This window comes from Pezoporus wallicus, unplaced genomic scaffold, assembly GCF_028554395.1.
Source record: "Pezoporus wallicus isolate ANWC-B61680 ecotype Strahan unplaced genomic scaffold, APGP_CSIRO_Pwel_v1 contig_4710, whole genome shotgun sequence".
In the NCBI taxonomy this organism is placed as follows: Eukaryota; Metazoa; Chordata; class Aves; order Psittaciformes; family Psittacidae; genus Pezoporus; species Pezoporus wallicus.
In genome coordinates, this window is record NW_026640647.1 from 5,280,296 (window position 1) to 5,295,695 (window position 15,400).

The window sequence follows — 15,400 nt, forward strand, 5'->3', positions numbered from 1 at the left end:
AGAAAGCAGAACAAACGTTTGTGGTTTATTAGGTTTTATTTATGTTTCCATTGTGGTTTTTTTTTCCCCTCTTTTACTTCTTAGTAGGTTTCGATTCAAATAAGCCAGTCATTCAAATGAATTCAACACAGGAAAAAAAAAAGACCCTGAAAATGTATGGAAGTATCTGGGCTTGCAGGAATGACTGGAACTATCCAAAGCTGGTTTAATACTTCAGCACACTCTGGTCTGAACGCTCAATCAGCGGCTTCTCCCATTCAGTGCAAAGAAATTCCTGAAAACTTTGAAAACAACCACATGGTTTTAACAATTTGTGGAATCACTGGATTTAAGCAAACACAAAAAGTCAGCTTAAACGTCAGTATACACTGACAGCATGTCAAGTTAAATTAAGATTTTTCTTCGAATTTCTTTCAGCTTTATATAGAGTAGACTTATTCACCCTGCAGGAAAAAGTAGGTTCAGCTCCTTATTTACCAACAGTCAAGTCATTTACTCCCCACATAAACCAGTTCTTGCAGCTTTGCATGAACTTGTGAAGATAAATACATGAGGCAGTGAGAAAAGCTTGACAGAATGGCAATCTTCATCTAGAAGAAAGGGCACAAATAAACACATTCCAAAACTGAAGTAAACCCAGGAAAAGCACTAGCTACAAGTTCACTTGATAGGCTGCGCTGTGGACAACTTATGCAAGTAGCACATTCAAAAGCCATAAGGCCCTACTTGTGGGGAATGCTGCACAAGAAGCTGCGACAGCACACCTGAACGACAGCACGAACATCCTGAGCCGCATCAGCTGCAAACCATGGGAGTCAAGAGGAATTGAAGTTAAAACACCGAGATAATATTCGAGAACTGTAGATACTGAAACAAGTTACAGAAGACAAAGATGTAATGTTGTACCCGGGACTTTCCCAGGAGCTAATGAAAGTATCCAATGTGGACCGAGGGGACAAAAGAATGTGTGTTCAAGGAAAATGGAAAGTAATAATGTAGCAGAAAGTGGTAACAGAAAAATGCGCTTATACATCTGAGAACAAGTAAGTCGTTCAAGCAAAGGCACATGAACAATGATGTGATTGGTTGGGAAAAGCGAATGATGTTGCAAAAAGTACCAAAAAGAAACTAATCCATGCTAGCAATTACTAACTGCTAGGCAGGGGTCTATAAAAAGCTTGTAAGCTCGCTCAATAAACAATTTCAGTTGCACCACAACTGGGGTCCATGCCTTCATTACCACACCTCCTCATGCAGGCAACTGACTTTGAAACTAAAACTGTTGCTACCTGTGGCGCATGGGATGAACAATCTTTCACAATCTGCCTTTTCACAATCCGCCTCTGAAACTTGCAAGATGAGAGTAACTATGAGAGGGGAATGACCTTCTCTTAGCTCCTGTGCCCTCCCCCAGGAAAAAAATAAAACATAAAAAAAAGAGAGAAAGGCGACAGTCAAGAGCTCTTCTAAAATTCAGATGAGTCATTTAACCCAAACATCATACATGCTATTAAAATGCAGAGTCCATCTTGTGTTTTAAATACCTTGGACTTGCGCTTAGAATAGAAGTAAAAGGAACCAACTGAGTAATATATAGGCCAGAAGAAAAGTTAGAAAAATCCAACATCATAATTAGGCCATCTACCTAAAAATCAAAACGTGGATTTTATTTAGGTGGGCAAAGCACACCGAAGAACACAACACTATATCAAAGCTTTTTCATCAACATACTGTGCATTAAATTCAGTACAAAACCTCATATTTGGGCTTTTATCTATGTAAAAGATCTTCATAGAACAGTGTAAGAGAAATTTGGACATTGCCATACCAGGATCTACTACAAGTCACTAATTTCTCATCCCAAAAACATCTGACCTCTGTCACGTATCTTTAGCGGAAGAAACAAGGAGCAAAAGTATAGTCTACTGCAGGGCTATTGATCCAGAATAAAAATTCACAGGTTCAGATAAGATTTACTGTGCACCAGAGAATGTCACTTTCAAGATTTCAGCCTACGGCTATTCCTCCACAAGTTACAACAACCAACTTAAATTGCTGTTGTAATAAGTTGAGTGTTTCAGACATAACTGAAACTAGAGCTAAGTTACTCCTCCTCTTCCCTTCAGTGTAAGTTCTATAAAGAGTAAGCTGACATCACTTAATTTTACAGAATGATTGTAAGTTGGCATATTTCAGGCAGTCTTTGTGGCTTCATCTGGCTGTTCTCACCTTCTTTCCTGTGAGTCCATCTGTCAGTGGCAGCACTCCATCACCACCAAATCATTGCTCTTTCAAAGGGAACAAAGTAATTCCTATGAACTGCAAAACATGATAAACCAGCCATTTAATTGCAAATCATATTAAGCCTAAAAACCCATAAAACCCATACCACCACTGAAAAAAAAAAAATCCAACCACAAAAAAAAAACAAGAAGCAAAGCTTTAGATCCTGTGTTAAATAAGCACTTCTACAACGCTAGGATGGTTGAAATATTTAGTTCACTCACACTGAGTTGGCAGACAAAAGCTAAATAGTCAGACTTGTCCTACCTACTCATCTCACAATAGGTCTATTGTAAAAACAGACTGAACAAAACCTAGTTCAAAGGCAGAAATTAATATTAATCTCTGTAAGTCTCAGAACACCATTCAAGAAACATCAAATTGATCTACTTTCAGACTAAGATAAAATTCTATGCTTAAGGTAAACTGATTTGTATGAGCAGAAAATGGTTAAGAGTTGAATTCATAACTGTATTCCCAACCAAAGCACATATAACCATTAGAAGGTACAGTTCTATTAAAGCCTTTGCAGAAAGAGTTCCAAACATTTCTTCCTGCAAGCAGGTTGCACAGTATCTGTGAAGAAAAGACAAGACCATGGAAGCTTCTTATTACCTTCTGTGCAACAAAACAAAGCTAGTTAATCTTTGTCTCTTATATTCTGTTTGGCTTTTTAATACTGAAAGAATTGCAATTTTCCTTGATCTAGTGCCTTACTAGATGAAGTATTAAAACTTTTAGTTACATTAACACATGTAATTATTCAAATAAAATAAATTCTTTAGACCTTTTGCTTTATTATAGGTGCTGTCTAATAACCACTGTAACAAAAGTAGAAAATAAATTATTTAACATAACGGTCTTTTAAGGCAATACATCTCCACGAACACATCCAGAATAAGCAGCCTGAAGCTCTTACAGAAAACAGAAAGAAGACATGGGCAGTCTTGATTACAAGACACAACACATGCAAACCTGCAATGTGCATACAGAAGTTTCAGTTTACTTGGAAATAGTAATCTTCAAGTTGATAAATAACTGAAGTAGCAGAAATCCCAACACTTTCACTAGACTGCTCTGAATAAGGAAGTACCAAGCAGACCTTTACAAGCAGAAACAGCAACATATCATGCAAGGTGTTTCCAGTTTTCCAAACAGAGCACTAAAAATACTGGATTTGGGCTTCAGGGCTGGCAAAGAACATATCACAAAAAGACAGAGACATAAACCCATGAAATCAAATTAGTACATTAAAGTAGTATTGTGATAAGCCATATGCACCTTGCTCTGAAAATAATTCAGAGCATACTTTCTAAGAAAGAAAGCCACACTTGTCACCAGAAAGACACTGCTTTCAAGCCATTTCTGTCTCTCCTTCCTCAACTCCCACAACTGTAAAAGTTAACTTCAAAAATATTAAGAGGAAGCCTCACAAATGCAAGCAAACTGTCATGCAATACTTCAGTAAGGGACGTGCTGACGAAACATCAAAGGAAAATGGAAGTGTGTTTTGGAACTTAAAACTCTCTGATGTGTTCTCACTCAGAGTAAAACACATTTGGGATTTTTTTTTTTTTTGCCTGCTCAAAACCACCTAACCCTACAAGTCATTCTCTTGAAATGCTGGCACTTCTCTGTGAAGGACATTAGCTTCACATAAAAATATCCAGTGGATCGGTGAATCAGGCAGAGATGGGAGCTTTGATAAAGTATCAACAACTGTATCACTTGTATCATATATACTTATTTAAAAACAGGGAACTGAGGCTTAAAATTCCCAGCTTCTATAATTTGGGGAGGGTTCAATTGCACAAAAACTTACTGTAATTCTCATGAAAGCTTCTGATTATAACAAAGTTAAACATTCATTAGTTAAAGGGGGAGGGGGCGGCATTCCATCCCAACACACACAGTCAGTTGCCAGCACCTATAACAAACGCTCAGAGCAATGCAGAGATATTTCAGCCGCTTCAGCCAATAAGCTGGCTTCATTTGAAGCCTGGCTCAGATGCCTCTGTCACAGAGGCATGGTGGGATGGCTCCTATGACTGGAGTGTTGGAATGGAAGGTTACAGGCTCTTTAGAAAAGACACACCCAGCAGATAGGGAGGGGGAGTCATTTTATTTATGTCATTTTTATTTATGTCAGGGATAGGCTGGAGAGTATGGAACTGTCTGGGGACAGGTGAGCAGTCAACACAGTTAGTTTGTGGGTCAGGGTTAAAGGGAGAACAGCTATGGGAGACATTACTGTGGGGATCTGTAACAGACCACCTGATCAAGAGGACTCTGTGAATGAAGCGCTCTACAGAAAGATAGGAAAAGCCTCATGCTCACAGGCCCTTGTTCTCATGGGTGACTTAAACCACCCTGACATCTGTTGGAGCGACGGTATGGCCCAGAACAAGCAACCCAGGAGGTTCCTCAATTGTGTGGAAGGCAACTTCCTACTGCAAGTAATAGAGGAGCCGACAAGGAGAGGTGCCATGGTTGACTTCGTGCTCACCAACAGGGAAGGGCTCGTTGGAAATGTGACTCTCCAGGGCAGCCTTGGTTGCAGCGATCATGATATGGTGGAGTTCCAGATCCTCAGGATACTGAGAACAGGGTGCAGCAAGCTCACTGCCCTGGACTTCAAGAGAGCAGACTTTGGCCTCTTTAGGAACCTGCTTAGTAAGGTTCCATGGGATACAGCCCTAGAGGGCAGGGGGGCCCATGACTGCTGACTGATATTCAGGGATCACCTCCTACAAGCTCAGGAGTGTTAAGTCCCAACTAAAAGGAAGTGCAGCAGGAGGTCCAATAGACCTTGGATGAATGAGGAGCTGCTGAGGAAACTTAGAAGGAAAAAAGAGGCTTATAAAAAGGTAGAAGCAAGGACAGGTGGTTTGGGAAGAATACAGGGATGGTGTCAGGGAAGCTAGGGACCAGACTAAGAAACCTAAGGCCCAGTTAGAATTAAACTTGGCTAGGGATGTGAAAGATAACAGCAAGGGATTCTATATGTACATTGTCAATAAAAGACAGACTAGGGACAATGTAGGCCCTCTCCGGAAGCTATCAGGAGAACTGGCTACACAGGATTTGGAGAAGGCTGAGGTTCTTAATAACTTCTTTGTCTCAGTCTTCCCTGACAAATGAGCTAAACACACCACCCATGTCTCAGAAGGCAAATGCAGGGACTGTGAGAATGAAGACCTTAGGCCCACTCTAGGAGAGGATCTGGTTCGAGACCATCTTAAGAACCTGAACGTGCACAAGTCCATGGGACCTGATGAAATCCATCTGCGGGTCCTGAAGGAGCTGGAGAATGAAGTTGCGAAGCCGCTGGCCATCATATTTGAGAAATCATGGCAGTCAGGTGAAGTTCCCGACAACTGGAAAAAGGGAAATATAACCCCCATTTTCAAGAAGGGGAAAATGGATGACCTGGGGAATTACAGACCAGTCAGTCTCACCTCTGTGCCTCGCAAAATCTTGGAGCAGATTCTCCTGGAAGGCATGCTAAGGCACCTGAAAATCAACAAGGTGCTTGGTGACAGCCAGCATGGCTTCACTAAGGGGGAATCCTGCCTGACCAATTTGGTGGCCTTCTATGATGGGGCTACAGAACTGATGGACAGGGGTAGAGCAGTTGATGTCATCTACCTGGACTTGTGTAAAGCGTTCGACACTGTCCCACAAGACATCCTTGTCTCTAAATTGGAGAGACATCAATTTGATGGATGGACCACTTGGTGGATAAAGAACTGGCTAGATGGCCATACACAAAGAGTTGTGGTCAATGGCTCAATGTCCAGCTGGAGACCAGTAATGAGTGGTGTCCCTCAGGGATCGGTGCTGGAACTGGTCTTGTTCAACACCTGTGTCGGTGACATGGACAGTGGGATTGAGTGCACTCTCAGCAAGCTTGCAGATGACACCAAGCTGTGTGGTTCAGTTGATATGCTGGAGGGAAGGAATGCCATCCAGAGGGACCATGACACGCTTGTGAGGTGGGCTGATGCCAACCTCATGAAGTTCAACCATGCCAAGTGCAAGGTCCTACACCTGGGTCAGAGCAATCCCAGGCACAGCTACAGGTTGGGCAGAGAAGAGATTCAGAGCAGCCCTGCAGAGAAGGACTTGGGGGTGTTGGTTGATGAGAAATTGAACATGGGCTGGCAGTGCGCGCTTGCAGCCCAGAAAGCCAACCGTATCCTGGGCTGCATCAAAAGGAGCATGACCAGCAGGTCGAAGGAGGTGATCCTGCCCCTCTACTCTGCTCTCCTGAGACCGTACTTGGAGTATTGTGTGCAGTTCTGGTGTCCTCAACATAAAAAGGACATGGAACTGTTGGAACAAGTCCAGAGAAGGGCCATGAGGATGATCAGGGGACTGGAGCACCTCCCGTATGAAGACAGGCTGAGGAAGTTGGGGCTGTTCAGCCTGGAGAAGAGAAGGCTGCGTGGAGACCTCATAGCAGCCTTCCAGTATCTGAAAGGGGGCTATAGGGATGCTGGGGAGGGACTCTTTATTAGGGACTGTAGTGACAGGACAAGGGGTAATGGGTTAAAACTTAAATGGGGGAAAGTTTAGATTGGATATAAGGACGAAGTTCTTTACTGTGAGGGTGGTGAGGCACTGAAATGGGCTGCCCAGGGAAGTTGTGAATGCTCCATCCCTGGCGGTGTTCAAGGCCAGGTTGGACAGAGCCTTGGGTGACATGGTTGAGTGTGAGGTGTCCCCGCCCATGGCAGGGGTGTTGGAACTTGATGATCTTAAGGTCCTTTTCTATGGAAGTTATTATTCAAAGTTAAAGCCAGGCATTTGATTACCTGCTTTGCATGATCTCCCTTCAAGGCTAATTGAAAATGTTTGTCCCTAATGCTATTTTCTTTCCACAAATGAGACACCTTGAAGACATTTATAAACAATTTTCAAGATCAGTGCAAGTTTTCATTCACTCCTAGGAGAGTGCAACATCATTTCCATTTCATAGCTAATAACAAAATACAAAGCATTTGGTCACAGCCTCAAAGTAAGTAAGTATAAATTTTCTTCCTCCCAGTAGGAATATACAATTTTCCTTGCAGGTTCACACCTATCTACTAGTACGTTGTAGCATTACACATACATTATTTCTTTTCTAGTAAGACTACCTGAACTGTTATGAGGATTAACAGTCACAGAAGCCAATGGCCAGGCACAATAAATCATTGCCATGGTATAGAAGATGGGTATCACATCAGCACCTGCACTGCTGTGCCCATATATTCACTTTCTATATTTTTGCTTTACACTACAAGAGGAAAAAAGCAGACTGCCAAATAATGCTGAATTATTAAATGGATTTGTGCTATAGACAGATGGTCATAGCATGACACTGAGGTTGTAATTCCCACTTAAAGAGCAAAATGTGAATTCAAATTCTCCAGAAACCAAATACTACCACACCATAATAACTGCTATGGCAGGGAATGAGGTGGAGTAAACATAGCTTTCATTATTATGGTACTGCATCCTTCACTGTCAGTGACCATTCTTTAATAAGCATCCTGGGTATAAAAGTCATCTTACATTCAGTGCTGAACAGGAACAACTGGTATGCCCCTGACTTTCAGAAATAGTAGAACTCCCATCAGCCTTACATACTTATTTGCCTGCTATAGTTAACAAATGCTACAGTACTTCTACAGTTTTCACACATGTTTACAAACATTTCTTATAGATTTGTTGCATCTTATTCAGCGATAACCTACACCACGAAGACTGCAAGTTTGTTATACAAGGTTATCTACTCAGGTTCCAAAGGAGGTTACCTACTCAGGTTCCAAAGGAGGTTACCCCCAAGCTTCATAATTCAACCACAGTTCTCAGCATCAGCCTTATCTACATATGTATCAATTATCATTGCTAATGGTAGTTCACATGTAATGTGTTACCACTCCAAGAAGCCCTTGTGATTAGGTCAGCACCAACTAAACAACCACTATTTTTAATGCTGTGTGATTAAGATCTGCTCAGAACAAAACAAAACAACTTGCTACTAAAACACAGCTACAATCCCTTCAGATGTGGGCTCAAAGCTTTTAATGCTGGTTCCAGCGAATGACGGATAGTAACAAACAAGACATAACAGTAAAGGGGTGTGTGTGTGTGGGTAGAAATACAACAAAGGGCCAAGTATCAGCTAAAAGAGCACAGCTGAAAATTGCTATAGCACAGAATGAATAATTTAAAGTTTACCAAACTCGCAAGATATTTAAAAAGTTTCTGAATATCCCTTTTCTCCTCTCTCCTCTTCAAATGACACCTTCTTAATTCAGCACAGGTTCAGGTGCTTCCCCTTCTCTGAACAGTTAACTCCACAGAAGCTTAAGGAAGGTAAGTACAGCAAATTCACATAAGTTGCTGCCCTACAACAGCAGTGATGAACTACCAATTCTCTATGACTACTCTAGTTGCTCCTCAGCGTCTCACCACAGTATTTTTTGTGCTGAAAGAGGTCTGTGAGAGTGACAGCATGCTATGTCATCTGTACACCATACTGCACCCACGCCAGTACCATTCTTCAACAGATTCTGAAAGTTGAAACAGCATTTACTCCCGAGCAACCAAATCATGCAAAGAGAAAGGGCTCTGAAACAAAAGTGTAATGCAATAAAGGGCATACTGTTTAAAGTATGCCTTAAAAACTACCATCAAGAGGGAAGAGTCCTTTAGGAACCTGCATAAACTTCTCTGCTCCATCAGCCTCTAAGAGTCAGATAGCCAGCACCTTCAGTCAGAGCTCCTGAGCCTCTTACTCATGCCCAGTCCCATGCTGAGCAGGGGCCTGCTCCCTCATGAGCATCGCAGCACACCACCTCCTGCCTACAGCTCAGGTGCGGCAGCCGCAGGGAGCGCCAGGCCGGCCCTCGGCGCTCGGGCCAGGCAGGTTCCCGCCACACCGCCCGCTCTCCCCGTGTCCTTCCAGGAGAGGAGCCCTTCCCCTCGCCGCTCCTCGCACCCCTCCAAACTTCCCCCACCTGTTGCACTGAAGCCAGGGCAGCACCGGCCCCGCCGAAGCGGCTCCCCGGGGACAGGGGTGAGGACGCGGCGCCACAGGCAGGGGCCGAGCGGCAGGGAGCCGCTGAGGAGGCGCGTGCGGCTAACGGCAGCCCGGAGCCGTTCTGGGGGACGGCGGGAAAACGACACCCCCTGCACACACACACACACCCCCCGCAGAGGTCGGCGCCCCACGTGATTCAAGCTCCACTCCCCCCCCCCCCCCCCCCCCCCCGGCAGGACGCGCGCTGCCCCGGCACCTCCCGCGGCTGGCTCCCTCCCTCCCTCCCGCCGCCGCCGCCGCCGCCGCCTCCTCACCGGGCGCCGCGCTCGCTGCCGCCGCCGGCTCCCGAGGCGCGGATCAGCTGATTCACGCGGGGGCGCAGGAGGAGCGTCCACCGTGCAGGGGGGTGGATCCCGGCGTCGGCCCGCGCGCGCAGCGGCACTGAGTAAAGAGGCCGCAGGGCGCAGGCGGGATCCGGCCGCCGCCACGACGGGTCCCGGCCCGGGACAAAACAGTCGGAGAGCGAGCCCCGCCGGACCGCGGGAGCTCGCTCAGGTGGTGGTGGTGGTGGTGGTGTTGGCAGCCCTTTGGGTAGTGGTAAACAGCAGGGGCGTGAGGCTGGTTGTGGGACACCAGCGTTACCGTGCCGGCCTCGAGAGTCACCTGAACATGTATTTCAAACTGTACGGGGCATGAATAAAGAACAAAGCTGTAACCTACACAGGAAGCCTGACCAATACCCGGTAATATCCTCTCATGCTCCATAAACCCTCTGAGTTCAGCTACTGGTTTGGATGGGAGCAGGCCTGCGCCACAGTTTGCTGACCTAGGGCCCTCCTACAGGACAAGCTAAACAGTTGCTTACCTGTATACGTAGGTGTACATTAGATGTCTGCATGTGTATGTAGAAATTGTGCACGCATGCACACTTATATATGTTTATGCGTACTATAGAAACACCTATATGTGCATATACGTACTATTATATATATACACCCATATGTGTATGTACATAGTGTTATATATACACCTGTATGTGTATGTACATACCACATACATGTGTTTCTACTTTAAAAAGCTCTGCAAAATGTATTTTTTATGTTATGCCTGCACTTAGGAGACAATTTCTTACATTGCATGAAGCTTTCTTTTAAAACCATGGTTCTGATGACAGCTAAAGTCTCTCCTTTATAAACTCTTTATGTTTTCTATGGATAACTGTTAAACATGTCTGTTAGAGCGTTTCATCTGCTAAGTGGACTGAATACTCCGTTTGATTTTATCTTTTTTCAATACCCAGAACCACCAGCTATTACCCCTGCTTTCTTCATTTACCGGCTCTTGCTAGCTGGTGAAAGTTGTATGACTTTTCTTCATAACAGAGTGATTCCCCTCTCCTCCCTAACACAAAATGTAGCTAAAATTAAAATGAACAATCTTCATACGAATTAATATGTAATTAATATTTTTTATATTGCCTTCTTTTTGTACTTTTTTTTCTTTTTCCATTTCTTCAAAAGGCAAGTATTGCTTAGGCTTAGATGTATTTTAAAAGTCTATTTATATAAATATGGATAACAATTAAAAGTATTTTCCAGAATAAGAAACTCTGTGCGGATATGCATCAGTTTACTACTACGTTCACTGCATCTAGACAGCCTTTATAATGCCTGAAGAGCACAGTCAAATTACTGCTGTATTTTGATGGCTCAAAGAATACATGGAAAATAAATAGAAGGCTGAGGTTAATGATAATAGATATTTAGCAAATTATGGCTAACTGGGAAGTGAAAAAGAAAATCATGTGAGAGAAATCAAGCCTTCCAGGTGTGTTAGCTCCTTCTTGCCATGCAAAGGCTGGGTAGTTTGGTTGCAATGAGACACAGAAATTGTTCCTGCCTTCCCAGGAGATTATTGCTTAAAAATATATCCTTTTGCTCAAGGAAAGAGTGTTATTCTTAGGCACCAAAACTGTGAAGCAAAGGGGAGAATTCACATCATGCATACAAATGAAAACTGAAGGACCTAGGGGGTTGGCATAAAAATTCTGTGGTATGATGCCTGCTCCCTCACCCCTTGCTAGCATTTTCTCAGTGTGGGTTGGGTGTTAGTCCTAGGAAGCTGCACAGCAAGGCCTACTCATGGGGGACTGAAAGAAAGGGACTTCTGTCTGTCCACATCCAGTGTAAACCGCAATGTGTTGCCTGCTTAGCACATAATTGATGAAATCTCTTTGAGTCTGGATTAATCTGTTTGGTCTGTCTGTTTTGACAAGCCTATTTTCTACCAGCTGAAACTCACTGTATCCTTTAGACAAGTGATCCAACAGGGACAGACAGCTCCTGAAGCTGACATTGCCACCACATCGTGGTTAAGAACATAAATACCAAAGCAAGGTCAATGCTCAGCTCCTGGAGAAACCACAGCTCAGCCACACTGCTCAGATAGCTCAACTTAAAGCCTAATGGCTAAAGCCTAAAGCCTAGAATAGTAACTGCTACAGACATGGAGGGAAATCAAGGTCTGTTCCTGTACGAAACCTATCACTTCATTACCTAACATATTATACTGAGAGCTGTTTAAGTGAAATAAATTTGAAAGCACAGAAAGTTTGAATTTACTACTTATTTCTCCATCTTTAGGTATAAAAAACGTTGTCTGTTTATGGAGCACACATGCCAAATGACCTGAAATCAATAGAGCTACTCCAGGGGTGAATCTGGCTCACTGAATGTTGGACTTCCAAAGAAAAACTGCAGAAATCACAAGACTGCTTGAAGCAGAGACCTCATACAAGACATATGGACTCTTATTACAGACAGAGGGATGAGGAGGAGCAAAGGAGAGAAAAATAGGTACATTTGAACTGAAACAGGACCACATGGGAGACCTGTTGTGTGTAAGTGCTGTCAGAACAGGAGGCTGCAGCTGCTGTTCAGAGAGAAGGGGCTCCCAGCATATCACAGGCCCTCAGCACACAGAAGCAGTCTCTACAGCAGAGCTATTTAATATCACAGGGTGATTATTCTGCATTGAGATACATTAAGCCTGGGTTCTTCTGCTTGTGGGACTGCAATACATTCACATTTGCATGTAACCAGACAGTATCAAACTTTGCAGCTTCAGGTTTAAGAAGCTACTGAAGGAGGACTCTGTGCCTTAGATGACAATAAACGCCTTTGATGTGATGAACAGGGAGAAGATGGCACTCCAGCAAGTTCTATGCCAGTGAGGGACTGTAAAACAGGGAGGGAGCCAACAATGTACAGTTCTGGAAGAGGCAGCATGCCATAGATTACAAATCCTGTTATATTTGAGTCAAATGATAATGCACGCACCCAGCCAATGTGGCTGCTCAGGAGGAGCTTGCAGCTTGCCTGCCATTCATTACTACTATTTTTATAGTTGTATTGTTCGTGGCACTGTTATGCTGTATGTGCCAAATTAGCACACTGTGTAAATTAGAACAGTGCAGGGAGGAGGGTGTCAAGGAAGAGAAGAAGGCATAAATTTAGATTTCCTGAAATTTCACTCCTGCATTTGGTTTTTAGTCTGTGTCCTAAGAGATTGCTATCTAGAGATGAATAAATCAAGGGTAAGAAAGAATAACACACATTTAGAATGTTACTGGTAAAAGTGTCCTCTGCAATTAAGGCAGTTTTATCTTTGTTCTCAGGGTGATCGCTACCATTTACCAAGACAGGAACATACAGGTAGTTGTTTCCCTTACAAATGGAGCTGAGAAACCGTACTGGAGATCTGTGACTGGTGGGGAGGGAGATGAAAATGATGTGCAGTGCTCAAAGCCAGTGCAGTCAGGGAGAAACGAAACACTTCAGTAACATGGTGGGTTGCCAGTGGTACAATCTGCCTTCTTTTCCTGTGCCAACTGTTGGATGTAACCACTGCACCCCTTCCTCTTACCCTCACAGCAGCCCCGGCAGCTTCACACCCGCTGGAGTTGGAGGTCCAGGATGCAGAGGCCTTGGAGTCACACTGATCCTTTCCGGGAGTAGGATGTTGTGGAGAGCTTCAAATGGGTGAGTGCGCAGCATGCATAGTGCCAGGCAGGAGATATTTCACCCTGTGATTATTCCAGCTATTAATTTCATTACTGAATGACATGCTAGTAGCTTCTTGTTCTACCCGGCAATCTAAAACATACCAATTTCTTCATGAAACAGAGACCAGGCATGCCCTTTGGAGCTGCCACATCCTATGTACATCTAGAGAAGCTGTGTGAAGGATCCTGTGCAACTGTGTACAAAGGGATCAGCAGGTAAGCAAGGACCACTGGTGCCATTATTGCCTTCCCAGTGTCTGTTGAAAACACCTGTTATGGGAGATAAAGGCAAATTGAATGTCCACCTTTGCCTTTAATGAGGATACTTACAGAGCTCTATCTGAATTTCTGTGGGAACTCCTCCACTATAGCCATTTGGTTCCACAGAGACACTGTGCTCCACAGCAGCATGCTGGAAGACTGTCTGGCTGCACTAAGGAGGGAATGAGCATTTTCCTTTAAATAAGGAATCCCTGCATGACAGAAAAACTGGGGATAAGGCCATGCTGCCATCATGCAGGGGCAGGAAAACTGTGAGAGGGCAGAGTGGGAACACTGCCCAAAGCCATGCTCTAACAATACCCAGTCAGCAGAATGATGCTACTCTAGCGGGGCAGGCTGGCTCCTGTTCCACTGCTAATGAGGACAACATGGAGGTGGTTTGTAATTCCCTTCTGAGCTTGGCCTGGGTGGGAAAGTGGGCCCTAGAAATTTTGCTTGGGTTGCTATGCCAGACACCACTCTGCCCTGACAGGAACAACAGCCAGTTGGTAGTGCTGAAAGTGATCCGGCTGGAGGCAGAGGAGGGAGTGCCCTTTACAGCTATTTGGGAAAGTAAGGCAGAAAGACCTGCTTCAAACATGGGTGAAGAGCGAGGAGCATCATTGTGCCAGCTGCAGCCAGAGCATGTCCTTTCTATCAGTGTAGGGGCCTTCTTACACCTCTTGCCTGCTCCGTAGTTGCTTTCTCATTCTCACATCTGTACCCTAGTGCTGCATTGCAGGTTTTGCCACTGTTGCATTGGGCAGCTGTGGACTAGAAGTGCCCTTTGTACCATGATCTCTGCTTGCGCTTACCACAAACAATCTGGCTGATACCTGAAGCATCCAGGTCTGATCGCAGCCTGAAGAGAAATGCTCTCAATAAAACTGGTGTTTAATAACAGCTATCATTTCAGCTGCATGAGAAATTATTTCTGTCGGTCAACTTCGTAGAGCACTGGCAAAATGTCTGCAGCTCTCTCAATTTCTTTGAGAAAGAAATACTTTTGTTTAAGTGCTTGATTTTGGCTTAGCGTATTTACATGTCCCCACAGACCAAGTTTATAAACTGCCTGGCTGATTAAGGCTTCTATTTTTGTCTGTTCTACGATCCCAAGAGGATCATAATCTGATTTCTTCCTTACACAGAAACATGCAACCTTTGTGCCAGTCTGTTGTCTGGTGTTAGTGAGAGCCATTGATGTAAGAGGTCACATGTATTTTGGTTTTTACGTGTTATCGCAGTTCAAAGCTAGGGCTGGGATAGAGAGTCTGGGACCAGATGTGCCAGCTTTCACAGAGTAGCCGTAGTATAGAAGGACTCTCATAGCAGTCAGCCAAGAATAACAAGAGAGGTCAGTGTACACACTCCAGGTTTATAACAGTGTAATTAAGATAAGAAAGTTTACGAAGTCCTTAGTCCAATTGTGGGAAAGCAGAGAGATACCTAAATACACCTATTTACAGAATGGCTTGTGTTACAGTTTCCTATACACTCATTTGCTGTGGTGCTTTTGCTCTGCATTTACACAACCCACCAGTAAAATAAGCCTTAAAAGCTTTATCTACATAGAACTAATGATGCTCTAAAGATCAGCACCCCTTTAACATGCTCTACTGGACAGGCTGAGAGCCTTAACTTCATTCATTATGGGAGAAAACAAGGGTGATCCTATGAAAGGTCTACTTTAAGTAGATCTTTTGTGTACTGCTGAGCCTTGCAGCATCTGACACCTCAAATTTACAATGTAAGTCAGTAGG

At 44.0% G+C, this 15,400-nt stretch overlaps 2 protein-coding genes across 2 annotated transcripts in view; one reads left to right on the forward strand and one right to left on the reverse strand.

Annotated features, from left to right (window-relative positions):
• ALS2 (alsin Rho guanine nucleotide exchange factor ALS2) overlaps positions 1 to 9,801 on the reverse strand; it is a 43,454-nt gene extending 33,653 nt beyond the window's left edge. The window contains exons 1-2 of the mRNA XM_057419880.1: positions 9,631 to 9,801; positions 2,230 to 2,319 (exon numbers count right to left, since the gene is read on the reverse strand). Coding sequence (XP_057275863.1) covers positions 2,230 to 2,249 — 20 coding nt within the window. The 5' untranslated portion in view covers positions 2,250 to 2,319; positions 9,631 to 9,801. The remainder of the gene's footprint in view (positions 1 to 2,229; positions 2,320 to 9,630) is intronic.
• A 1,577-nt stretch (positions 9,802 to 11,378) lies between these two features.
• The window catches only part of CDK15 (cyclin dependent kinase 15), a 42,494-nt gene continuing 38,472 nt past the window's right edge, over positions 11,379 to 15,400 (forward strand). The window contains 4 exon segments of the mRNA XM_057419893.1: positions 11,379 to 12,357; positions 13,241 to 13,356; positions 13,501 to 13,595; positions 14,134 to 14,213. Of these exon segments, the coding sequence (XP_057275876.1) occupies positions 12,198 to 12,357; positions 13,241 to 13,356; positions 13,501 to 13,595; positions 14,134 to 14,213 (451 nt within the window). The 5' untranslated portion in view covers positions 11,379 to 12,197.